Genomic DNA, 26961 nt, shown 5'->3' with positions numbered 1-26961 from the left:
ACCATCTTACTGAAACCGGAGAGTTTAGGTGCCCAAATGGCTTTGTGGGTTGGTTCCTTCTTGGAGAGAGGAAGGTTTGGTGGTGGGAGCTCAAGCCGGGGAAGCGAGAGTCTGTCCTTAAAGGCGGCAGCTACAGGAGCCCCCCTTAAACCCTGGGGACCTCATGGATGCAGACATCTAGGGTGTGGCCCGGAGGGTGACAGGGTGAAACCCCAGCACCACCCACCGCTAGCTGCGGCTTGAGCCGCGCGGAGCAGCCGCCGCTCCCGGGCTCTGGGCGGGGGCTGGACGCGGCTCCGCCGATGCCGCTGCGGGCAGGGAACCGGAGCAAAGCCCCCGCCGCCCGCACGGGGGCGCCGCAGGACGGCGCCTGGGCCCGGGCCGCCGCCGGCGGCTCTGCCGCGGGCCCGCGATGGGCCCGGGCTGGGCCCGGGATGGGCCCCGGGCGGGAGGCTGCTCCTCCCTCTCCGATTCCTGGGGATTCAAGGTGTGAACACGCCCTTGGATCCCAGCATGGTCCAGTCTAAGCTTTTACACTCTGCTTAGTGTGGTCACAGGCACAGCCTGCTCACTTGTGGCTGGCTTGCCTGTTTTTTTTTCCCTCAGACCTTGCTCATGTGCCGAGAAACCATCGCCAAGACCAGTGGCAGAGCGAGAGTTAAGATTTTGGCTATCACGGGTGGCCTAGGTTGTCAAGAGAGACTGGAAATGATGCAAGGCCACTAGTTCCTGTCATACAGAGGATGCTCATGGAGCCCTACCATCGCAGTTTGGTTCTGCTAAAGAAGAGACTGTCTCTAATTCAGTTAGGGAGGCAGAAATAAACCCTCTCTATTACTGCAAGGACTAAGCTGGGAAAAATAAAGAGAAGCAGCAGAAGAAATATTGTCACCAGAGAATATTCAAGCACTGGTTGCAATCCTGTGCCATATGCTTTAGGATGACCCTGCTTGAGCAGAGAGGTTGGACCCGATGCTCCACTGTGGTCCCTTCCAGCTTGACCCACTCTGCAAAGAGGGTGCAAAGGGTGTATGTGAGCAATGTAAGAGGACCACAGAAACAAGATTTGAGTATGGAAAAACATGGCACATAAAACCATCATGGTGCACTGCATGCAGGACTGGCTGAAGGGCAGAGCTCAAAAGGTTGTGAAGTGAAGGGGGCTCCATCCAGCTGGTAACCAGTCCCCAGCAGTGCTCCTCAGGGATCCAGGGCCAGTCCTGTTCCTGTACTTCCCAACGATCTGGATGCAGGAGTGCAGTGCACCATTACTGAGTTTGCTGGTGATACCAAACTGGGAGGTGCTTCTGGCTTTCGTGAGAAACAGAGGGCTCTACATAGATTGGAACACTGGGCTATGATTTATAGCATGAAATTTAACAAGTAAATGTCAGATTGTGCACCTGGAACAAAGTAATGCCAGACATTACTGGGACAGGAGTGGCTGGAAAGCAGACCTGCAGAAAGGGATCTGGGGTTCATGGTGGGCAACAGCACAATGCAAGTCAGAGTTGCAAACTCAAGAATAAAGGGATGTTGTATTACACTTGTATATCTTCACAAGCAAAAGGACACGTATTTGGGATGTAGTTTTGGTAGTGAACATATAGAAGAACTAGTTACAATAAAAAAAAAAAATTGGACCAGAGTATTGATAGCATTTCAGTAGAATGGGGAAGAGGTTAAAAAATGTCTTTCTGGTTTTGTTTGTTGGTTTGTTTGTTTTTCCACAGGGAAAACATAAAGACATTTAAGAGAAGTAGTGACTGGAGTTAATAAATTTGACAACCTCTGGGATTACATATGAGGATGTATGAGATTTTACATCAGAGGTAGAAAATTCCTACTGGAATTTGCATGCTAAACAAAGGGGAAACTAACAAGGACATTCTCCAGAGTTACCTGGATAATTGACTGTTCAAGGAAGGATGCTAGGTGTAAACACTCTGTGGGAACAGATAAAGAGGTCAGTCAGTCAATGCAGCTATGTTTTGAAGGTCAAAAACTGTAGGAATATAGCACCAAATGCCAAAAGTCAAGCTGAGTTAGACCTTGCAAAGGTCTGTGAAGATGAATGCGGAAAGGTTTGTTAACTGTATAAATAGAAACAAAATTTAAAAAGGAGGAAGTGGGGCTGCTGTGTACAGAGTAGGAGGTTGAGATCAAACACAGTATTTGGATTACACTTTGGATCATCAAGGGCCAGACCTAGGGGGGTACATAGGCTTGTAATGCCAGGAAGTTAATTTAGCTCTGGGAACAAAATGTACAACGCTAAGGAAGATGTCTTATTCTTTTGGCTAGTAAATGAGAGAAAGTCACGTTGTGGGGGCTAAAATCTACAACAACTGGTGTGGTATCTGAGCTACTCATGAGGAAATACCAAAGCCACCTGACCAAAACCATCTTGTCTGGTTCTAAGTTCACAGTAAAGCTCCAGCCTCCTTGGCTACACCTGTATCAGCAAATAAAGGATGGTAAGGGCTCAGGATGGTGTGTCAATCCTCAAATACCCATGGTGTTAAACAGTTCCTGCTACAGGTACGGTCTAAGCAAGACAGCCCTCTCCCAGGAAATGCCTGTGCACAGTTCATGGGATAGCGTCAGACTGTTCTTCCCAGTGAGAAGTTTGGAGGTGGTCACCCTGCTATGGAGTTGTTTTGGAGAAGAAGAGGGTTTTGCTGAATGGATGTAAGCTGTGCTGTGCCCTCAAAGACAGAAAACAAGCCCACCTTCTTGAGTAATACAAGTTTAGCTTCTGATACTGGGATGATACAAATGACACAGATGTTGTTGGGACATCTTGGATGACCTCAGTCATGTGCTGTTAGAGGTCATTAACTTCTGGCGTTTTTTTGGTTAAACTGGTTAAACTGTTGCATTACTCCATTTACACATCTTGTTACATCTTCACATTTGGCTTGATAAATTTGGCAGAAAAAGTTGAACTGCTTAGTCAAAGCAGCTCTGCCCTCCTCACTGCCCCACCTATCATGGTGTTGTGGTAGACAAGGCAGTATTCATCTCACACTTAGTTTCACACATCCAGCCCACATCTGTGCTTGGTAGTTAAACACAGGGCATGTCCCTAAGCACTGTTCCAAAAACAGCTGTATTGACTGCCTTTTTAATAGTCTACTAAGCTTGTTGAAGACAGAAAATGCTTATGGACAAGAATGGTTAATGTCTGCACTATTACATCCTCTTACCTTCCAAAATAGGGCGCTTGTATGTAAACAGGGAATGGCCACAGACTTGTGCTAATGGCTCTTGTGTCTAAGGATTATTTGAGATACTGTTGGTATGGATGGGTTCCACAGATTAAAATGAACTAGGACAGGTAGACCAGCTGATTAATTAAAGAGCAAGAAGGATTAAGGTGCAAGAAATTATTTTTGAATACAGAGTGTCATTCTAGCAGAAAGAAATTTCAGAACCATTGTTTGGTCGGGCTCTTTGTCCTATTAATTGATACTTGGTGTCTTGGGTACTTCAGCTTGGCATAAAAGAGAGTATTTCTTTCCCAGAACAATTTTAGGAGCCATTATCTCAGAACACCTTATTTATGCCACCACATCTATTACAGAGGACCAGGGTTCTATGGACGTGACAGGCAGAAGCAGATGGCAGTGTGACAGGTATAGTTGTTGAGCTCACATGGAGCAGCTGATGAAGAAACACAGCAGTAAAACATTGTTTTTGTGAATGCTTACCCTCAAAAATGTCCTCCAGCCTCTCCAGAGGGTCATTGTTAACAAGCATGGTGCAATTGTAATTGACATTAAACAATTTCTTTCTTCCTTTAGTGTTTATGCCTTTGCCTCTTAATCACTGAAGGATTGTTCTACTGCTCTACCTTTGTCCTGGAAAAGAAAAACAGTTCCTTGCACTTTTCTTTAATGAATGTGGTTCCTACCAGCATTTTTTCAGGATTCCACCAAGTAGATGTATTTCTTTATGGTTAAATGCCAAAATAAGCACTGTACTAAAGTTTTGGCACTATTGATTACAGCTTCATAATTACTTTCTATATACTACATATGTTTCAATTAAGGTGCTCTACTAGAAAGATACAGTTCTTCTGGGTAGTATTTTTTATTTCACTAGTAGCCCCATGCAGCAGTCTCACATGGCTTTTGGGATCCACTTTAATCTCCTGATCTCTTTCTAAACAGAGTCTTTTAGGTTGCAAAAGACCTCTAAGATCATCAAGTCCAACCATTAACCCAGCACTGCCAAGTCCAGCACTAAGCCCTCAGTGTCCCTACGCATCTTTTAAATACCTTCAGGAATGGTGACTTCACCACTTCCCTGGGCTGCCTGTTCCCTTGCTTGACAGCCCTTTTGTAATTTTTCTTAAAACTTAGACATTTTTCTTAATATGCAATCTAAATCTCCTCTGATGCAATTTTAATTGGTTGCTCAGCCAGATGTTCTTCACTGCTTATTTGGTTTTCTTTCCTTAACTATCACTCTCCTCCTTTCTATCCTTTCTAGAATTCCACTTCATTTTGGACAGTTTGAATCTTGACGTTTCTTCAAGGTTCACATTCGGATGCTGTCTCATCCTGCAGCACACTGGACAGTTTTCCCATAGTGGTCTCTTATGAATGGTAATGGAAATGGGATCTTGTCAAGCGTGACACAGGCATCATCCTGTTCTTCCAACAGCCACTGCTCTTTTGGGCTGTTTGCCACAGTTTTGGGTTCAGCCATGGAAGTTTCATCAACAGTGTATTTTCCAGATTGGGAGCATTGTGCTTTATGGGAGGTAATGTCAAAAACCTAATCCCAGTCCACCAATGTCTACCATTATTGAATCCTGTGCTGCAACAAAAGCAGCATGGCCAGCAGGCTGAGGAGTTATTCTCCCCCTCTGCTCTTGTCAGACTCCACCTGGAGTGCTGTGTACAGTTCTGGTGTGTCCAACATAAAAAGGACATGGAGCAGTTGGAACAAGTCCAAAGGGTGGTCACAAAGTTGGTAAAAGGACTGGGACACTGCTGGGGGTTGGGTTTTGTTTTTTTCTGTTCTTTCCTGTGGAAACCTGTAGAATTTCTTCTCATCGAGTTTCTAAAAGGAACTGATGCCTTGAGATCAGTGGAAGGGGCAGGGAAGGGGAACTCTTTTACTTTTTGGGAGTTTCTCTGGGGGCGGCGCGGAGATACCGAGTGACTCAGGCTGAGAGAAGGGGCTGAGGACAGCTCTTGGCTGGCTCTCGCTCTCAGCACCGGAGGGGAGACAGGCTGCCTGCACAGAGGAGAGGAGTCGCCATCACTGTGAGGCTCCGTCCTTGCTGCCTTCTCCTACCACAACGGTGACCCAGCAGGGAACCTTTCTCCTGCTGCTGGGCCCCCACATTCCCCTGCCCTGCCAGGACACCCCGCAGCTTCCAGCTATTTGCCGTGGAGTTTTGGGACACTCTCGTTCACTGCCCCAGGATTTCGGCTCATTCCTGCCGTTTGCAGCCTGCTGCTTCCGAGAATCCTGTCAGGGGCGCCGAGATCGGCCGCCCCTGGGGGTTCGCGAAGCAAAGCCTCTCCTCCATCCCTTCCCGTCCCCGCCGCACCGCCATTGCCGCCTGCTCCCCGAGCCCGCGCCACAGCGCCCCCTGCGGCCGCGGGGAATCGCCGCACCTGCCCCGCCCACCTGGAGCCTCCAGCGCCCCTGCTGGCTGTGCCCGGAACTGCAGCGAAGGAAAGTGCGGCAGCCGAAAGGCTGGCCCTGGGTTCCGGGCTCTGCTTGCTGTTAATGCTGTAGTTGGTGTTCGTTTGCTTTATTGTACATACCAGTAAAGAACTGTTATTCCTATTCCCATATCTTTGCCTGAGAGCCCCTTAATTTCAAGATTCTAATCATTTGGAGGAAGGAGGTTTACATTCTCCGTTGCAAGGGAGGCTTTTCTGCCTTCCCTAGCAGACATCTGTCTTGTAAACCAAGACAGACACCTCTCCTATGAAGACAGATAGGGAGACGTGGTACCGAAATTAGCCGGATAGAAACTTTCTAGCACAGTTCTGAGTACTAGGTAGCAGGCATTCTTTATTACAGCATGTTGGGCATTCAGAGGATATTTCCTCTAATTGATGCCCCGAGTGTCAGGGTACAGTTTTTTCATAAATGCTGATTACATATTCATTAGTTAGCCCCGCTTCCTTGGCTTTATTTTACAAAGTCACAACCCTTATGGAAGTCTTTCTATTGGTTCTTTGGGGTCTGTCATCAATGTCCAGGGTCCTTTTCAGGGGGCTGTTCTTTGACCCCTGCTTTTGATTAAGTACAGTATCATTGCTTTGCTTACCTTCTACTATTTCAGCCTTGCAGAGCTGAGCTGGCATCCTGCTTGCGCTTTGCATGACTTCTGCTTGCCTAAGTCACATCCTTTATTTATTTCTCCAAGGCTGCGCTGTTCTGTTCTACTGTCCTTGGTAAGAAGTGTTGTTCCTTATCAAGGGAGTGAAATGCTATTCTACTGTCCTTATCAGGGGGTGTTCAGCCTGGAGAAAAGGTTGTGTGGAGACTCACAGTGGCCTTCCAGTATCTTAGGGGGAAGGTGGAAAAGGACTTTTTGTCAGAAATGGTAGTGATAAGAAATGGGTAGAATGGATAGAATGGGAAGAATAGGAAATGGATAGAAGTAATGGGTAAAAATTGAAAAGGAGGGAATTTAAATTAGATATTAAAAAGAAATTTTTTACTCTGAGAGTGGTGAAACACTGGAAGAGGTTGCCCAGGGAGGCTGTGGATACCCCAACCCCTGCAGTCTTCAAGGACACACTGGATAATGCTTTGAGCAACCTGGTCGAGTGTCCCTGCCCACAGCAGGAGAGTTTAGGACTGGATGACCTTAAGGGTCCATTCCGAACCCTTAACATTCTGTGATACCCACTGCATCTATTTCATGCTGGCATCTCTTGCTCAACCACGTTCTGCAGAATTCATCAGCTCTTAGAGCAGGATGTGTGCTACAGCTGAATGGATGTTTTAGTCCAACCCAGCCCCTCAGTTCTCACTCCCAGGGAGCATGAGGAGAAAAGGAAAAACCGAGTAGCTTTTCAGTCCACGCCAAACGAGCGGCGTGAGCCGTTTGCAGGGAGCTGGCCTGTGAAACCCCTTCCTGCCCCATCTCCGCGGCCGTGCCCAGCCACGCGGTTCTCCAGCTGCGCGCTCCCAGCTCTGCTGCGCCCGGTGATGCGCCGGGCTGCGCCGGGCTTCCACGCCCCAGGCCCCCCTCCATCCCACCGTACCCCCGGCCCACCCCTACACCACGTGTAACAGCGCCTCCCATTCATTGGGACGTAGGGCCGGGCGGGCGGGCCCGCGCAGGAGATCTAAAGCGGCAGCGGGGAGCTGGGGGTCGCGGCTGCGCTGCCTCGCCGCTTGCCCGAGCCCCCTGGCTGGGTGAGTGTGGGACGGAGCGGGCGGGGGCCCCACGCGGTGCGTCCATTTTGCGCGGTGCAGCAGGCGCGGCGCGCTGCCGCTCCTGCGGGCCCGCGGCACGTCCCTGCCGGAGCGCTCTCCTCCCGTCCCCTCCCCTCCCCTCCCCGCGCCTGACCGCCACCCCCATCCCTTTTCTTGCCTGTCTTCTCTGCGGTGCGAGCAGCGCCGCAGGAAATGTGCTGTGCTGGAGGTGAAGGCCCAGGTGCCGAGGAGAGACCCTGGGCCATGTCCCTGACGCCCTCTCCCATGTCCAGGGTGGATCCCGAGGGCCTGCCATGCTGTGCTTTACTTCTTTCATCAAATTGCAAAAGAGACAGAGAATTTACCGAAAATGCGGGTGTCGCCCGTAGGGCTCATAGCCAGCCCCGTCTCCCAGGAGTTCTTGCAGCCTGCTGCTCCCGAACCTGCTCCTCTGAGCAGGACAGGGAATTATCTCCATTTGGATTGTCAGCGCTTTGCAGGCAGCTGTCCTGGCCAACAGATGGGTCTCATCTTTTTCTGCATATGTATGCGTGAATGTGGGTGGCAGATGGGGTGGAGCAAGGGGAACCCACTAAAAGTCCTTAAGAGGAAATTTGTATGTAGCTACGGCTGGAGAGGAAGATTGAGACTAGATAGGGAATTGCTAGTTAGCTCTGTTGTCAGCTGCTAGAAACCTTAATTTTGGAGGAAGGTGGTGGTTTTGTAGGTGCTGTACAGAGTTGTGACAGAAAGGCAGTTGTAGCTCTACAGAGGCTGCAGATCTGGGCCGAAGAGCTGATGATAGTGGTGCTGAAGGTTCATGAGTTAGCCGGCTCACATGCCTGTGGTCATTTGCAAACGTTACTTTGTGTTTGAGCAACGACTGTGGTGAAGTCCAGCATCAGCTGCACTAGCAGATACCCTACCCTGCCTCCGTTTGCCCACATCGGTGGACTCTGCTAAGCCACGGGGACAAGTGTTGAAGATGTGGTCACACATGGCAATGCAAGTGTCCTGTGGGACCCTCTGCAGTGGCACAGCAATGCTTCTTGAAGTCATTTGTTCACTCGCTGATGCTTGACTGTCTGCCGTCTCCAAGTTAGAGACAAATACAATGAACACTTGGAAAGAACAGGCAGAAATTTATCCTTCTGGTCAGGTGCTCTATGGACTTCTGTTGCCTTCAGTGGCCATCTGGATATGTTTTTTGGACAAGCTTTCCATATAATGCAAAAGACTCTGTAATGGCACAGGCTCCTTAGTTGCAAGTGCTGACCCTGGCACAAAGCAGGAGCAAGCTTGTGCATTGCCACAAGCTCTGAAAGTTGCTTTGCATTCAAGTACTTCAAGTATCTTGCACTTTGAATGATCTGACAGGGTCAGACCTTGACTGTGCTGCATCACATGCATGCTTTAGATGGTCACGTTGGCTTTGAAATAAAGCCTTTTCCTGGGCAGGGGAACTAATTGGTGTTTAGTCCCGGAGTTATGCCACTTTGGTGATATTTGTAAAATTTTGAGTCTTGCTGCTTATAGTCCTGTGCTTAACAGTGAGGAGGCGTGTTCAGAAAGCACTTCTTGTTTCGAGTGGGCTGTAACAGAAACCTGAGGCTTACTAGGCTTCTAATTCAGGAAGTTCAGTTGTGCGTGTGGTTGAGATGCGATATGCTCTTGACTCCTCGTGGAGTATATTGCAATATTTTTTCTAAACCGAAGACATTATCTCAGAGAAGAGGAAGCTAGTAACTCTTTAACCAGTTACTGGAGAAACCAGTTTCAAGGTGTATTGTTGAAAGATTTGTCACTCCCTCTTTTTTTTTTTCCTTCTCTTTTCCCTTCTTTTTTTTTTTTCTTCCTCCTCTCTTCCTGTGTAATCTGTTGCCAGGTTGCAGGTACTATTCATTCTCATGGTGGTGTGCTTGAGTTCTGTGTCTCTGCTTTCAGTTGTGTGACGTGGTAAATGGTCTGATTTGGTCATCTTGGAATCCTTTTCCAACCTTAACAATAGCATGATTCTGAGATGACAGGAGTGAGTTCCAGTCTAGCTAGTGTTGAGCACAGTTGCTGGCCTGGTGTGTGCAAGAGGGAGGGAGAAAAAAGGAGTAGTGGGAAAAGAAGAAAAAGCAGATGGGAAAGAAGAGAGGGAGAAATATGGTTCGAGTGAAGGAGGGCAGAGGTCTTATTGCAATTACTGCCTCTGCTACCTTTAGTTCATTCTTGATCTAGCAAGTTCCTCAACCCTGAGGACCGGTTAACAAGACTTTGGTAGCCTTTTAGAAATGTCACTTCCAATTGTATCCCAGCTTTAAGTGAATAGAAAGCAAAGTGGTAAGTTTAATTTTCTTTTGCCCCATATCTGTGATGCTAAAAGCATCAGTGTAGAGTGGGGCAGGAGGAAAATAGAGTTACTTTGTCTGCAGATGTGCTGAGTAGATGCTGGCTTGATCCTGACGGGATTTATTGGCTCTGCCATCCTGGTGACAAAGGCAGATGGGGATGTGACACAGCCCCTTTGCCGCTCCTGAAGGATGAGCTAGGAAATCCTGCTGATTTAACTCTGTATGTGGAGAAACTAGTGCTACTGACTATCAGCACCGTGAGGCTGTGTGGTGTGGAGAGCTACTTCAGTGCTTTGGGCAGAGTTGGTTGGAGTCAGCTGCAGTCAATGCTGACCCAGAGTTAGTAACCCAGGGTGGGTGTTCTGTATCCTAGATTTTTTTTCCATTACCTGTTATATCCCCATCCTTCATTATCCCAGGGTCGAAATCCTTGAAAATCTGTCATGTGCTGAATGGTGTTGGAGGTGGCATTGATCTGGCTGTATGTACTCATCCATCTCCAAGGTGGTCAGCCAGGAGAGGGATGGACATTCTGGGGTGTGATTTACCTCAGCCCCGTACACTTCAGCAAATGAGTTGTGACTTGACATGCTCATGTACTCGTCTGCTTTCCACTGAGTATAAAAGAAGGCATGAATGATCCAAGTATTTAGCTCAAGAAACTTGTGGGGTTCTTGGAAACTTCAAGGACTTTGGGAAGAGTTACAGCAGTTTTGCCGTAGGGGTTGGTTTGTTTTGGTACTTGGGCATTCCCTCGTTAGTGCAGTTGTTGGAGTGTTACTGGCTACTAAAACCTACTTAAAAAAAAAAAAAGAAAAAGGAAAGAAAAAGGTGTAACTGAGTCTGATGGTCAAATAAAACAAGGGGGCTCTCACTTGATATATGATGGACCCACTAGTTGCAGGATTCTTGATTATTATCTGTGGTTCCTGGGTAGTTTGGAGGTATCAGGGATCAGAAGCTGAGGCTCCCACCTTCCTGTTGTGGTTTGTAGAAATCTAATGCCTCTTGCCCTGGCAGAACTGGCTGGAGCTGCCTTCCCTTGATGGTGACTCAGCAGCTGATGCCCTTGCCAGGTTCCCTGACGCTGCCGGAGATCACCAAGGCGGCGGATCATAAATCCTGTGAGTAGTATCAGAAGTGCGTGATTTCAGAGTTTCCAAAATAGACTACTGTGAGATGCTTGGTTCTAGGTACATTTTTTCAGTTTCTGTTGGGTTTTGGTTTTGGTCTTGTTGTTTTCATTTTTTCTTATTCAAGTGAAAAACAGTTCAGAAAACTTTATTCAGAGTAACGTGGGATCCTTCATTCAGTTTTCCTGTAAATCTTACCTGTACCTCAGTGCCTTCTATGCCATGTCTTGACCCCTTTTCTGAGAAATCCATGTGACTGCTATATCAACTGAAACACTAAATTTATTAGTATGTGTAGTGGTAGTATTTAGCATCAGATTTTCTTACTCCTCTTTCTCCTGCCTCTTTCTGAGATGAGGAGTAACTCTTGGGCTCCTTTTCACAAGATTAGCAGTGAAACATCTCAGCAAGCTTTCTTGAGCTGTACAAATTTCACAATTCACTTTTGCCTTATTTTCTGGATCCTTGTAATTAATTTGTATCTTTCCTTGTAGATCTTAGCGGCTCATTTAATTTTTTAGTTACAAGGACAAGGATTTAGCTTAATATCTTGCTTTTGAGGACTGGCTTTTAATTACTACCCTTATTTACACTGAGCAAGCTATGTTTTTATTGAAATTTAGTGCCTATTTGAGTCATCCACTCCAGAAAGTTTATTGCAAGGCAGTCTGGAGTTTAGAAAAGTGTAATTGTCAATGATCTTTTTGTTTACCTAGGGTTTATCCCCAGTTCCGATTCAGGTAGATGGTTTAAAATGCCCCATGATAGACAATTTACTTATTCCTGGAATACATTCTGTAAAAAGAGAAAGTCTGTGCCATGATTCATATGGATGTGTGTGGACCTGACTGTAAGACATTGCACTGGTAGCTGTGCTGCCCTATGTCTTGGCAGTGGACCGCGTTGATTCAGTGGTTTGATTAAACAAAAGGTGAGTTTACCCTGAGTTGTGATGTAGTGCCACTCTCTGTTGCTATAAAAGAGATGCCATGCAACATCACCTTTTAATTTTATGGGTAAAGCATGCTGACGTCAGGGCTTGGGAGAACTTGCTTCCAAAGGATCTGCTGCCCCAAACTGTTCACTGTGAAATCTGGAGTCAGTAAGCAAAACCAATCCTGGAAAATAGGAAGGGAAGGGGAAAAAAAGTACAAGCTTTAAACTGTAACAAAATCAGTCCATGTTAATGCTAGTCCTAGTTTCATTTGGGAATGCTAATGTAGGAGTTTTATTTGGATGTATATCCAGCAGTAGTAAATGCATTGTACAAGAAATTACTGTGATTTGATAAATGAACTGTTTCCTTAAGCTGAAGAATAGCTCGCTTTTGTTAGATGACAAATTTTTAAAATAAACTGGTTGGAAAATGTATTGTTGAGTTTGTAGAACTAGATTGTTTTGTTGAAGTGACTATTTTATAAAGCAGTTTCAGCTAACAAACTAAGTAATGTGTTGTATCTTTAGAAAATATTCCAGAGGGAATTAGTTATCTGAGGTAACTGGACTGGAATATAGTCTTTTATCATTATGTTGCTGATTGAACTTTACTGGGGGTTGCACACTGCCTGATAGCTGGTTGATGACCCGTGTGATATAATCCTCAAACAATGGGTGCTGCTGCATGCCACTTCATTTGTTTTTCTCCTTCCAAAAAGTTCACAAAATAGGGTGACCTGTAACATACATGATGTGAAGACTCTTACCCTTTGTGTCACATTGCAGGGACAGAATGGTTTGTGTGCTTATAGCTTCCAAAAGCTGAGAGGAGGCCATTGAGAAGAATGGCTGATGTAGGTTGAAGTGCAGAAGTGCCGTACCGTTGCACGTCTGTCCGTGCTGACCTCAGGTGCATTAGGCACGACTGTTCTGACTGTGCAGTTGGCTGGCAGACAGGAGCAAAATGTTCTGGCACCGCAAGCAAAAACTTCTGACAACAGCCAGAAGTCATCAGCTGGATGGTGGATTAGGGTGGAGGTGTTACATCTTGGAGGAGAAAAACAACAGGTGTTTGTTGGGGTTTTGGAAGTGAGAACTTCTATGAGGTGGGAGCAGAAATTTGTCTTCTAGCAGCTTTATAGTTCAGGAAAGGTACCAGCACAAGCAATACAGTGAAAAGTGTAACAGCTAAGTAACTGGAAAAGACCTGAAGCAAAATGTTTATGCTTTGCTCTGGAAGTGCTGGGATGAGTGCTTGGACAGTCCTGAAATCCAAGGTTTTCTCCAGAAAATACCATTATTCTTGAGGAAAGCAAGAATAAGCAGGAGTTATTGCTCTTGTGAGAAAAGTGCATGACTGAGTTGTTAAAACCCCTAAGACTATTCAAAGACTTTCATCATCCTTTTATTAAGTGTCCAGAGAAAGACCAGAAAAAATTCATCAAGGTGTTTCTGCTTCAGCTAGGTCTAGGTGCAGTCCTGTCTTCTGTCTCATGCATCTGTCTGGTGGAGTTTTTGTAGATGCTTGCTGGAGTAGTGCAGTAACTAGGGAAAGCAGGTACCTCTGGAGGACCATAGCTCCCATCTTTCCTCCAAAGGGATAAAGTTCATGCTTGGAGGTGCCTGTCTTAGCCTGTTGGTTACAGAGCAGGGTGAGATGATATCCTGTGTCTGCTTTGGAATGAGCTGAAGCTAGTCAGGAGGAATCCTGCCCCTCGTAACCTGGTTGGCATGTGAAGAAACACAAAGATGATCCCCCAGAAAAATTATACAAGTGATGAAGCCTCACTGTTGTGCTTTGGCAGCTTCAGATAAGCCATCACAGATGTTAGAACACTTTTCAACCTGTTTTTCCTTCGAAGGAAATACCTGGAGAGCAGAACAGCATGGTGTAGGGCACCATTAAAAACACAACAGCAGTGCTTTACTTTTCATGCTCCTGTTCAGACCCTAGGGGGAAAATGGTAATTATAATTTGTTTCACTTACTTTGCTTTAAAACCACCTACTTTCTTTTGTAAGTCCCAGCACAGGGGAGCTAAGCAGAATATTCACAGCCAGTTGTTTGTTTCCTTCTTGCTGTCACTTAAAGCACCTTGCAGCAGCAGAACTTTTTATACTTCAAAGTTTCTTGTTCTAGGTAAGTGACATGGGAGAGGTGACACTGTACATGTTTGGAGAGGTGTTGTATTAAAAATTTCACCACACTTCTTCTCCAAGACTGTTATATTTAGGTCTGTGTCTATTCCCTCAGTCCCAGAAACATAATTAGGAATGATTTCCTTTGATGCCAGAATGATGAGGTGGAAAAATATAACATTGTTTAAAAAAGTTGAGCAGACTAGACGATATTAGTAATTTTCTCCCAAGCAAAGTGTATACTTACTCCAAACACTGTATTTTGCTAATTGGGACACAATTATTTTTAAGAATAGCAGTATAACTTCCCTTGACAGGACTGTGTGCTGGGTGGCTTCACTTACCTCTGTTACTAGGTTGCAGGAGCATTTTTTGGGGCAGACCAGGCTTCTGCATGAAGGGCAGGGAGGTGCAGGTGGCAATTCCAATACATTCTGAAAACTGAGTAAGATTTTAGCCTACAGATTGGATAACTACTACACTGATGGGGTTGAATAAAAAGTAGATGACAAATCTGCTTTTTTGCTCACAGGAGTTAATTACTTCTCTAAGTTGACTTCTGCTTCCAAGGGAGCCTAAACAAGCTTTCTTGATGGACAGATGTGAGTTGCAAGACCTGGTTTTCTGCCATACAGATGGCAGAATAAACTGTAAAGGTGCCTACAAAGTAATGCTTGTCCTTGTGCAAACCAGGAAGCTGAGCCTGCTTGGTATTTTGCAGTGGCCTCATGTCTAGGTTCAGGCCAAGTCTGCCAAGTTTTTGCATTTCTTATCTCCTGGTATCACTGTATTGTCCCTGCTATCACTGCTCCTTCAATTATCACATCCAGCAGCTTTCTGCCCAAACCCCTCTTGGGGCTGGCCAGCGTGGAGCCCTGTGTTGAGGTCGTGCAGGATCCTTCTGTGTGACATTGGCAGCAGTGAGATGTGAAATATGTGGCTCATGGTCTGGCTCACAGTTTGGTTGGTCAGTGACATCTTTGCTTTCTGAGGGGAAAAACCCCTTAAAATCCCACAAACTTCATCAAGTCTTGCTTTGATGCAAAAAATGAGCAGGAAGTCTTTTGTCATTCTTTTGATAGAAGTTCTGAGATAAATATGAAATGTGCTGTGTTTGGGTGCCTCTTTTCCCTAGTCCTTCCCTATAGCAGCCTTGCAGCTATGAATGTTTGGGTTAGGTGGAGGCAAAGCTCTACTTAAACAACAGCTTTCCTGTTCTGGAGCAGGAAAAAGCTGAATGGTGAACTCGTGCCTAAGAAAAGAATACTTACCCAAAGCAAAAAATCCTCCACACCTACCTCAATGTGAAATTTAATTCCACATCAGTGTTCTAGGACTTTTCTGATGAGATTTATTTAAGTAGACTATATCAAGACAAGGTTGTCATACCTGTCTGTGAAAACAGGAATGGTTGGTTACCCCACTGACATACTAATCAAATGTGATGCTTGTATGATTTGCCATGCTCTGTACTTAATTTAGATTTAAATGCATAAAACAGATGCAATTTTCCAAGGCATTTTGTTGTAAATCCATCAGTTTAGGAGCTGTGAAGTCTTTGCAGTGATGGCTTGTGGGATAATTTGCAAAACACCTTTGAGACTGAATTTTTTTCCACATAGCCCCATACTTTTATCTCCTCTGCTCCACTTCCTTGCACCATTCTCAGCTCCCATTTTTCTGTGCAGGTGTGTCTAGGCTACACTGATGTAGGCATATCCTGTAGACCTGACAGCCAGGCTCTGTGACTGAACTGCACAACCAATTCCCATGCCAAAATGACGGTCCCTGGTGAGGCACGTGTCATGGACTGGCAGGGAAGGGGAGTCGTTCACTGGCCCAACAAGTTGGAACATTGCCATATCCCAGTTACGCCGGGAGTGTGGCCACACCATTGGTGCTCAGCATGCCCCTCTGCCTTCGATTGGGCTACCCAGGCTGCCTCATTTAGGGCTTCCTCGTGTGGGAGCTTCTCATGCTGTTCCGAGGCAGCTGAGGCATTGGTGGCCCATCCAAGTCGTGCACTGTTGTCTCCTTCAGCGCTGAGTGACCCTGGTCAGTGGGGTAGATCTGGTCAATGGGCAGTACTAGTTGGATCAGATGGTCAGATTCAGTCATTGCTTTCGTTCCAGTGTGCATCAGGGCGCTGCCTATTAGGGGAAGGCCTTTCTGAAGAACTTGACAAGTTCTGAAGAACTTGACAGCTGAATTACTTGGAAGAGGCACCCAGGGAACTGCAGACATGCTCACTGCTGCAGGGAGGATGTGTCTGCTGCACACACCAGACAAGCAAGGGGTGTGGAGTGCTTGTCTGTGCCTGCAGTGATGAGCACGTGATGCTTGGAAGGAGCTGATCCCTCCCCAGCCCTTGAATTATGGCTGGAATGTGGGAATGCTGAACTGGAAAGCAAACATTTTAACTTCTTTCAGAGTCAGCGTCTCTTTTGTATGGTGTAAATCATACTTGCAAAAAGCTTTAGTATTAGATCTGTAGTCATGCAAGCACCCTCAGAAGGCTGTAATATATTTTTTAATTCAGCTGGTGTGTTCAATGAGAAATTAACTTCAATTCCTTCAAAAAAAGGAAATTTTTCTTCATTATTCCACTGTGTTGAATCACCCTCCAACAGCCACACCAGGGTGCAGGATTGGCAGATCTCATTTGGAATTCTGCATGGGGCAAGCCCTTGAATGCCTGCAAACAGTGGAAAAACTCCTAAATTAACAAAAATGTATTCTAATTACTTTGCTAATGACTTTGTTCTGATTGCAGAAGCCTAAAGGAGTGATGTAGCATATTTTGAATTTTCATAGAATCGTAGAATGATTTGGATTGGAAGGAATCTTTGAAGTTCCATGTAGTACAAATAACCTGCCATGGGGTTATTCAAAGCCATCCTGACTCTAAATGCTTAATTTGAATACACAGTTCCCCAGGGATAGCAAAACCTTTCTCAAAAGCCTGCAATCACCATGGCATAAAGCAAGGAGCCCCATGACTTGACCACATACAATTTCTGTTCCCCTTTCTCCCTGAATGAGTGTTTGTTACAGAGTGTTTTCTCTGAAAAAGCTATTCAAACTCTTCCATCTCTTTCACAGAAACAACACTCCTGCTTTCCCAGCAAAGGAAAGGGATCTTTTGCTTCCCTTTATGGTAGTGGAAGAAGTTTTTAATTGGGACAGCATTTTTAAAATTGGGACAGTTTTTTAATTGGTTCAACAGTGCTGGGAGCATGCCTGTTTGAGAAACATCTGATCTGCAGACATGCTGATCCACAGGGGTGGCCACAGGTCTGTGGTCCAGCCTGTCACTCAGGCAGGATGCTCATGGGTTCCTTGGCAAGGGTGACCATGGTCTGCAGCTGCCTCATGGTCCTGCCTCCAGCTGGAGGTGCCACTGCTCTCCATGACCTACCTGCTGGCTGGCCTCTGCCTGTTCCCTGCTGCTCAGGGACGTAGTAAAGTCCAGTTGTTTATACTCACTTTGATCTGCCCTTTGTCTGCACCTGAAAGTCCCAACTTGGCTATGCCCTTCGTCCTGGTAAAATAATGGTGTTTGGGGAAGTCTTCTCCTTCCTTTCTTCTATCAGTCTGATTGGATGTGTCCCTTGTCTGTACAGGATACTTTTTGTTCTACATAAAGGTTGGGGCTCTTAATGTTTTGTTTGTTTCCCCACTACTGTTTTAATAACAAACCAACTTCTGTTGCTAACTTACTTCCTTATCCCCTAAGGGACATTTCCGACCTTCTTCCAAGCACCATTGTCCAAGGACCACAACTGGTTTATGCTGAATGACATGGCCGGGGCTTTTGGCTAAGCAAAGTTCTGTCTTCATTTTATCTGTGTTTAAGGAGACAGAAGCTCACTTTTTAATATTGTTTCCCAGAGCATTAATTTTTTTCTGTTCAATACCAAGGCTGCATCCCTGGCAGATTTTGGATGATGGGTTGTTTCAAGTGAATCCCTGCCAGTCTGTCTCAGGCTTTCATTTGGGAAGTTTAATTATCAGTGGAGATCCCCTTTGGTGTTATGAGAAATTGAGGGAGTTAAATCAAGCAATTTTCTTGCTAGGTGTAATTTGAAGTCATGCTGAGGAACTATTTGAGGAGACTGTACTAGAGCTGGTGTGAGACTTTTCAGTTAGATGCTTTTTCACCAGAAAATAGTTATTAATGTAATTAGAGAGGTGTGATGCCCTTTAATGGCTAGGCAGGAAAACATTTCCTTAACTTTTTTATCTCTGAGGAGCTTTGGATGGCAAATGTGCTGCTGTTGTCCTCAAAACATGTGGATGCTGTTTTGAGCTGACAGGATCCTCACCAGCTGAAATTCGAGGTGTAGGGGCTAAAAGGGATGAGGGCACTGCAGGCAACTTTCACTGGATGGTGCTTCTCAGATGGGAAGTCTATTGTGGAAAGTGTCACCTCCCTCTCCTCTGCCCTGGCTGCTGTTTGTGGTGGCGTGCCATTTGGTCAGCTGTAGTCAGTGTTGAGTTTGTTTCAGTGGTGGTGGTTTTCAGCATGATTCCCCAGGTTGTTATTCTGGTACAGCTATGGATGATAGGCAGCAGGCTGGGGAGAGGAAGATTTCATGGTTTCATGATTTAACCCTGCCAAAACAAACATGTTGTCTGGCTGCTTCTGTTTTCCCTGTTTTGAGGCAGGGTGCACTCCAGTTAGAGTCTAAAAGGTATTTCTCTAATCTGTTTTTGCAACACTTGGGCGGTGGAGATCTGATATTGTACCCTGTCCCAACCTTTCATTGTGCCCGCAGTTGGAAAATGATTGGAACATCAAATTCCCCAGTGCAAATTAAGCATGATATGGTGTGTATTTCTGTAGTAGGGGAATTAGTGTTATCCAGCCTTTTCCCTGTTGAATGGCTTACTGTGTGCCACATTTGATGATAATCACAGCTAGAGTTTTGTGCAGAAGAAAGGGCATCACAACTTCTGTTTTGGAAATTCTGAAGCTTGAATTCTGAATGTATGAAGTACTCTTCCCATTACTTCCACAGCAGGAACCTCTCTCCTTTGGTTGAAAATAACTGCTCATTTCAAAACGGGTTTTGTGTATCATCACAAATAACCCAGATGGACTTTTCTGCAGGTATTGAGACAAAACACTGAAGTTTGCCTGCTTTGAAATTTTGGGGAAGTTGAGCATTCCTATCTGAACTTGTGCAAAAGGATGGTCTTTACCATCTTGGAAGTTGTCCTGGGATGAGAGGATTTTCTGACCTTGGTACAACCAGTAACCATAACAGTTTGGAAAGCAATTGGCTGAGCTGCAGCACCCTGGTGTTCTCCCATGGCAGTAATTGAGCACCCTCTTCATGTCCAGTGGGACTTGGTGGTCACCTTTCAGTAATTGATTGCTGGTCAGTGGGTGGTACAGGGATTATAAAGAGCACCTCACTGTTCCTTTTCCAATGGAAGAAATCCTCCAGGTCTATGAGACACCTGAAGAGGAGTGGGCAATGCTGCTTTGAAAATGTTCCTAGTACTCAGGAGACTGAGGAACAGAAACCTGCAGCGTCCCCAGCTGTCTGTGACAATGGGCTGGTCCCCCAGCACCACCTCCCTTGTGGTGTTAAAGGATCTGCTCAACAAAGGAAGGTAATATGATCCTCTTCAGACAGGCAGTGTGCCTTTAAGCAGGTGAAAAATATTGGGTTTTGTGTACACTGCACACCCACTTCTGTGTGTGCCTCTATCTTTGTTTAATGTGTTGTTTGTGTTTAACTGCCTGGCTCCGTTCCTTTGAGTAGCAAATGCCTTGCTAGTGGCTGATCTTGATTTTTAATGACAAAATTGGCAAAGAATTTAACATTAATGTCCATATTTATATAAGTATATACACTCAAATGTAATCTAGATTAATGTATCAATATACATTATTGCATACTATAATATATATGCATACATTTGCACACATACTAAAAAAAATAATGATAATCAAGAAGGGAACAATTTAACAGCTCATAGACAATACCTTTTCTTGTTAAAATACTTCAGCAGGACAACATCTCTTCACACACAATGAAACAAATGCAAAGAATTGCAGCTACTTTGGTGGCTTTTGGCTTGGACTCCTTGCCATTGCTGCTGCTATAGTATAGATGACTTTCAGCTTTGCATAATGCTTGGTCATGCCTTTGCTTTCACTGGCCTCTTTGCTGCATATGCAAATGGCTACAGTCGAAGTCTCTGAGTCAGTCCTCAGCATTTGTCCCAAGCTTGTCTTCTCTAAACTGCCTGTCTTCTCCTGCACAGCTGATGGGGACACTTGTAGCTGCTTCAGGGACACAGCCAGATGCAGCTTAGGGTCTGATGCCACATCCTTTGCTTCTGTTTCTAAAAGTCTAGAGATAGGTGCTGAAATACCTGTTGGGAAGGCTCAGCATCTTCTGTAGTTATCTTGACTCTGCTCTGTTGCTTGTTGCAGAGTAACATAAAACATTGGAGCTTTCCAAGGCTAGACATTTTGGAAGGACTTATCTGACAGAATTCTCACTTTATACTGGAATGGATCACACCCAGGACTGATGTGCCTTGGTTTTCTGAATGATGCTTTGGAAAACATTCAGGAGATCTAGTTTGGTCCCTTACTTTGTGACCTTTTGCATTTAGGAGTCTACAGTCAAATCTGACACCCCAAAAATACCTGTAATGCTAACAGCAGAAGTAGGAGTTAAGGTTTTCTACCTCTTTTCCTCTGTAGGACTCTGTGTGAATGATGCTGCCTTGGGAATAGAAGCAACAAAATCAGCCTTTTGGAAAGGGTCCCAAAGGGGTTGTTACCGATGTGTTGATTAGCTGGTTGGCATCATCACTACATGCTTGTTTGGGGACCATGTTTGAACTAAAAATACAAGGTGAAAACCATTGTGCATTGTCAAATACACCAGCATGGTGCAAGCGCAAGCTCGTTGTTCTGCAGACTTGTAGCGGTGATTATACAGTTGTATGGTGAATATTTCTCCTCAACATCCTTTTGGTTTTCAACAAATGTCAGGTTCTCCACAGGACATGACTTTGCTGTGAGAGAAGGGTACTGATGGCAGTAAACATTTCCAAGTGTTTCACAATGGATATAAGCATATGTGGGACAATGTCGAATGAGGATTTCAGCTCACTCGTCCTCCAAGGAGATGTCTGGGGACTTTGTTGGACATGCAGCAAGGTTAGGCTTAGGTTTTCTTCTTTCCTTAGTAGAAAACTCCTTGTTCTGCTTAATCAGCTTTAGTTTTATGCTCTTCTGCAAATTGGAGAAGAAAATTCTCAGGAGCAGCAATGCCTTGAAGTAGGTAAGGGGTGGCGTTTCAGAAGTTGAAACAACTTGTAATTGCTGAGGAAGTGATAGTATTGCTTATGTAAAATGGTGCCTTGTCAGCTTATTTTTACACATGGTGTTTTATGTTTAGCTGGACAGATGTTTATTATGGTTTACTTTTTGCTGTCAACCACATGGCAGATTGCTTATTTTCTTATGGGTTTGAGGAATGGGGAAGGAAATCTATCAACCTGATATAATAGTAACCATTAGATAAAAGGAGGAAGAATATCTTATTTTATTTGAAAATACAATAGAGGCAAGACACAAGAAGTTGGACAGGGAACAAAAGTAATAAACATAAAATGCATTGTAAATAAAACACCACTAGCAGTTGGACTATTGAAGTTGGTGGGAGCTTTGCCATTGACTTGGTGGGGCAGGAGTCACCCAAGGATGTGGCCCCTGGCCTGGGGTCCACCCTGCTAGGCTACCTGGGTGTGTCCTTGCTTCCCACCATTCCCAAAGATCTCTGCTCCAGCCAAAACATGGAGATACCCAAAGTCTTGGGGTGAAGCCATTTCCTACTCAGGGTCTGAGTGGCTGGGACTTGCAGCTCAGTGTTTCTCATCGGAGAAACCAGTGCTAAGGCAGGCATGAGAGCTAGGCATGTGCAGAACAAAACTCATCTATATTCATTCAGATTCAAGTTTCCTCAGCTTGAAGGTGGTTAGGTACCATCTGGAAACATTTCTGGAATAATTTATATTGTTTTATGTTATTAGGACTGCATTATGCCACAGGAATACTGACTGTGCATTCAAAAAAAAGGGCTCATCTTTTCAAGTGAGGTTGGGAGTGGAAGCAGCCCAGAACAAAGGGTCACTTCAAAGTCAAGGATGACTGTTTCAGAAGGCGAAATCACAGCTGGATCCAACTTCTAAGGAGGGGAAAAATCATAATCTCTGCCAAAATCACCCTTTGATACACTTGCAAAGATAACAAATGATACACAGAAGGTTTTGGGCAGAGGTGTAATGAGTCTGTACTGCATCCTGCTAAACCAAAAGATTGTTCTCCTGAAAAAAATGCCACTTGTCTTCACTGAAGATCTCTTTGTTAAGTGACAGTGAATATAATTGAAAGTAAAAGGTTGATTTGGTACCTGCTGTTTCAAAAGCAAAGAGAACACGTGAGAGATACTTAGGGTGGTGATCAGTGGCCTGTGAGATGAATGACAGTGCTGTATGTGAGGGCCACAGAACATGGCTGCATTGCAGGCTCCCTGTTGGTTACCTGCAGGCTATAGGAAGTATTCTATTCACAACAGCGATGCTCAGACTTTGACATGTCTTTTGTGAAAGAGGCAGTTGATAGCTTTATCTGGAGTTCAGCTGGAAGAGCACTGTCTGCTGGCATTAAGCCAACCACAGGATGTTGGTCTTAATTTCCAGGTCTGTCATAATTAAATAGCCCCTCTTCTAAGCAAATTATTCATAAAAAGCAGTTCTGCTTTGTTCTTGATGGCCATAGTACAGCTGTGCACACCTGTAGATAGGCCCAAGGGAGCTTCCAAATGAAATTACTTGGAAATATGTTTCTTCTGGGATACTCTCAAGTGATATATAAACTTGAAATAATTCACTAGGTTATGTTTTTTAGTGAATAAATTGTATGTCCCCCTGCCCCCTAGGACCTTGCAAAGTTCTCACCCTGATCCTCCATCTCTGCACCAAGGGTCTGTTCCTCTCCTGGGGACGTTGCCCCTCACCAACCCTGTTTTTGCCAAGGAAGTGATTTCTCATGATGTGTGTGTCTGTGGCGGGGCAGGGAATTAGGGACCAGTTACCCCTTCATTTTCAGTGCAGAATTAAAACCACTAAGTTATGTTTGTTTTGCAGGATACCAGATTTTGTTAAGGTAGATGGCTGTGTAGGAAGTAAAAGGTCTACCATTGTTGTTAGGTAGCATCCTAGAAAGCAACAGAATTCATAGGAGACACTCCAGTACCACAATCTTCTTGTCCATTTAACCCAGTTCAAAGTTTGTGACTGCCCTGTCCCAGTTTTAGGGAGGTGGGCAGTTGTCCAGCTAAAAGCAATCCTGGCTGACATGGATTTGGGTAAGGTTCAGGTGAAAAGGAGTTTGAGTGAACAATCTGACATGAATGCATTTAGGTAAAGATTTAGGTCTGTCTTCCTGCTGAAGGGAGAAGATAGTTTTCTTCTCTGTATGTGTTGGGAGCTCCCATGGTTAATGAAACAAGATTTTTTAAGATTGGCCTAAAACCTACCTTTCCTTATTTGTCTAAATACATGCCTGTTGGGAGCATGTTTGAGAGCTGTTGGTGGGGTACAATTCCTGATACAGTGGGCCTTGTAAATCCTCAGCACTGTTCCTGCAGTTGTAATTACTTTCTCATAGTAGGGAGTTAGTGTAAAGCCAAGAGAAAGGGATTTAAGCCAGGACTTAGGACGGGTGTCTTGGAAAAGTGAAGAGGATTTTTGGTTTTGTAGTTGATGATGGTAACAAAATTGAAGCATGGATTTAACATTTGCATTGGTTAATTAAATTTCTTAGCATGTATTTTCCCACCTTTTACACTAGGTTTTAGCTGGAGCTAATGAAGTACCAATCTCACTGAATTGTACTGTAAATTGCATTTAGGAGTATTTTTGCCCACACGTTATTCTCAGCACAGTATTGATGTCCATGTGCAGTGTGTACTGCTGGAAAATGTATGTCTCAATCCAGCATTGCATCAAAATAAAAGAAGCATTGTCCTTTTCCATAATTAATGAAGAAACATTTTTAAAGCCCTGTTGTTGAAGCCAGGCTAAATGGTACAGTGTGGGTATCAGGGTGGATAGCTGTTGTAGCTAGAGGATGCAGTCTGAGATGGAAGATGAGGTTCATCCTTGTAGGCTGTGGCCACACAACCTGGAGATTTGTAGAATAAAGTAGAGAAAATCTGATGTCTATACAACATATCTTAAAGAGGAGATTGTCCTGGAGTAGCTGTTTCCTCAGTCTATCAGGTTGAGAGGTGTTACGTACATCCCTGCAACATGTTCAGGTTAAAATTCATCCCAGTAGTACAGGGTTTGTGCACTCCACAAGCTCTCTGCAATGTGAACCAAAGTGTGGTAAATGGGGAAACTGGGACATTCACTTTTAAAGTAGTCTCTTGCCCAGAACAGGAAAACTCTGAAATCTGGAAGACAAAATTTGCATTTTCAGTTTGCCCATTTGTGTGCAAGCTAAGTGACTGTGGAGCAGGGTGGGAGCAGGACTGGAGTATCGCCTCTCTCCGGGAATTGCACAAGGTTTGCAGCGAGACTGAGAGTTGGAAGAAGAACTTTGGTGTTGTTTATTTTACTTCCCCACGGTAGGTCCAGATAAAATGTCAAAGGAGACATTTCACCCAGTAAAAAGGTGGAAAATGGGAAGTTTCATTTGTTGAAATGAAACAGGGCTGTAGCATTGTACCTGTGCAATGATGCTGGTGTAGGGGGCTATTCTGGTCTGGATAATGATGGCAGAATCTTTCTTGCAGGCCCAAACAGGAAGATGGAGTGTCAGAAAATTACCAATTTTGGAAACCAGCTTCTTCGTCGGAAAAATGTGGACTGCTCTCGAGAAGACAGTCGCCTCTCGCGATGCCTTAACACATTTGACTTGGTAGCTCTGGGTGTAGGCAGCACTTTGGGTGCAGGTGTCTATGTACTGGCTGGAGCTGTGGCACGGGAGAACGCCGGACCTGCCATCGTTATCTCCTTCTTGATTGCCGCCTTGGCTTCGGTGCTGGCCGGACTGTGCTACGGAGAATTCGGTGCTCGAGTTCCTAAGACAGGATCGGCTTACCTCTACAGCTACGTGACTGTGGGTGAGCTGTGGGCCTTCATCACAGGCTGGAATCTAATCCTCTCCTATGTTATTGGTAAGTGTGCTGGGTGTGCTGTGAGAGCCTAGCTTTAGTTCAAGGTGGCAGCCTGGTCTGTAGGGTCACCCTTGTTTCTGGTCACGCCTGTGTTACTGTTACAAAATAGATGCTTCACTCTTGCGCTCACCCAGGATTTCAGGACTCATCAGTGGGATGTGTTTTTGATGGCTCCTGTGCTGCTGGCTGAGGGCTTATTGCTGCTGGGAATTCCTCTGAATCTCTACCTCATCCCTCTGGCATCCTGTGGCTTCTGCACATTTGCTAGGGTGCTAGAGTGTCCTCTCTGCTGAGAAAGGAGCTGCTCACAGAAAGATGCTTTTATACAGAGTGTCTGTACTCACAGTTGATCAAGGATTAATTCTGGTCCCTTTGGGATCTATTTAGAGTATCTGGAGATAAGTTTTGTCTTGTGAATTGCTGCAGAATTAATCTTGAGATGATCTGCAGGTTCACAGTCTCTGGAAAATACAAACCAAATCCCTCCTAAGCCCTTGACTCCCACGAGGAGAGGCCCTGGCTCAAGCTCAGAGCATGTGCCGTGCAGCTCAGCCGATGCATTAAAACTAACCCACACTTTGCTAATTAAGGATTTGTGTCTTTTCAAGCACAATTCTGGGCAGGCTGCTTGTTATCACATCTCTAAGGCTGCAACAGTCTTAGCAGTTGAGACTGAAAGTCTGCTAGTTAAACTGAAAACTGACTGTATGCTAAAATACTAAAGGGAGTTGTTTTTTTTTAAATGCATTTTATGGGGTTTGTAAGCATTACCTTGGAATTTAGTTTCTATGGTGCTTGGAGGATAAGATCATATCAAGAACAACATAGTGGCATAGCAGCTGCCTGTCTGAGATCATGCTGGCTTTTCTCTGTGTGTTACCTGAAATATTTTTCTTCTCTTCCCCTCCTTCTTTAAAAAAAAAAAAAAAAAAGAGAAGATGAAAAGCCAGAGTCAATTAAACTCCTCTCCTTAAGAAATCTGAGTCCTGTGGCTATTTTTTGAATTACATTCACTGCAAGGAGTAGATAAAAATAATTTTTAAAAAAGTAAGTGTATAATTTCTTCCACATTTCTACGATGGACTCTGCTTAGGCTACACATAGAAAAATTGAACAGACTTCTTGGTAATTTTTCTTCTGTTCCAGAAAGGTAATGATAAATCGTCTCCTTCATGCCCTTCATCTAGTTGGTTTTGGGGACATTCCTACCATGATACTGGACGACCAAAATGAGTGACATAGCCGTGGTTGCTGTCCCAAAACCTGATTCTGCAAATGCACAATGAAAAGTTTTGCCTACTGAATGTTCTACTCTGAGGATCTGGGCTCAGAGTGGTATTTCCGAGATTTTTTTTTTTTTTTTCCTCTCGTAATGGATTTTGAACAACTGTCTCAGTTCTTATTTCAGAGTTGACTACTCACTGTATTGTCACAAGGCAGGAAATTCAATTAAAAAAAAGTAGGTACTATCCATGAATGTGTTCAAATACGACTTCCTTACTTTTATTTCAGTCCTGTGTCAAGAATGTGTATTTGCAAACTGTCTTTCTCATAATTTGTGAGAAAGGGTGGCTAAGGTGGAAAAACACTAGCAGAGGATATGAGGTGTAGGAGGTCTCTTTATCTTGCTCAGCTTTTCTCCCAGAGCTAATTGCCGCTCTTGTGAGCAAGGACAACTCCCAGCAGCATCTGAGGCATGGAGGAGAAAGATATGTTGGCTTCCACTGTAAGGTCCCAGTCAGCTCACCCAATGAGACTTTTGAAAGTGTTTAAAATGGTTCCTGTACTCTGGGTT

At 44.8% G+C, this 26961-nt stretch overlaps 1 protein-coding gene and 1 long non-coding RNA gene across 4 annotated transcripts in view; both read left to right on the top strand.

Moving 5' to 3' along the window:
* Positions 1-377: 377 nt before the first annotated feature.
* On the top strand, positions 378-3805 carry LOC128784027 (uncharacterized). Its single transcript, XR_008429336.1, has 2 exons — positions 378-487; positions 607-3805. It is a non-coding gene; the product is annotated as an uncharacterized LOC128784027 (long non-coding RNA).
* A 3514-nt stretch (positions 3806-7319) lies between these two features.
* Positions 7320-26961, top strand: part of SLC7A1 (solute carrier family 7 member 1) — a 40242-nt gene continuing 20600 nt past the window's right edge. The window contains exons 1-2 of one of the 3 annotated variants that reach the window (XM_053934183.1): positions 7320-7401; positions 24783-25166. In XM_053934183.1, the coding sequence (XP_053790158.1) occupies positions 24797-25166 (370 nt within the window). In that variant the 5' untranslated portion in view covers positions 7320-7401; positions 24783-24796. Of the gene's footprint in view, positions 7402-7867; positions 7947-10811; positions 10865-24782; positions 25167-26961 lie in introns of those variants that run through there. The other 2 variants (XM_053934182.1, XM_053934184.1) reach the window with 2 other exon arrangements.

This window comes from Vidua chalybeata, chromosome 2, assembly GCF_026979565.1.
Source record: "Vidua chalybeata isolate OUT-0048 chromosome 2, bVidCha1 merged haplotype, whole genome shotgun sequence".
Lineage (NCBI taxonomy): Eukaryota > Metazoa > Chordata > Aves > Passeriformes > Viduidae > Vidua > Vidua chalybeata.
Note: the sequence above shows the minus strand (reverse complement) of the source record. Positions and strands in the feature narration are given on the sequence as shown.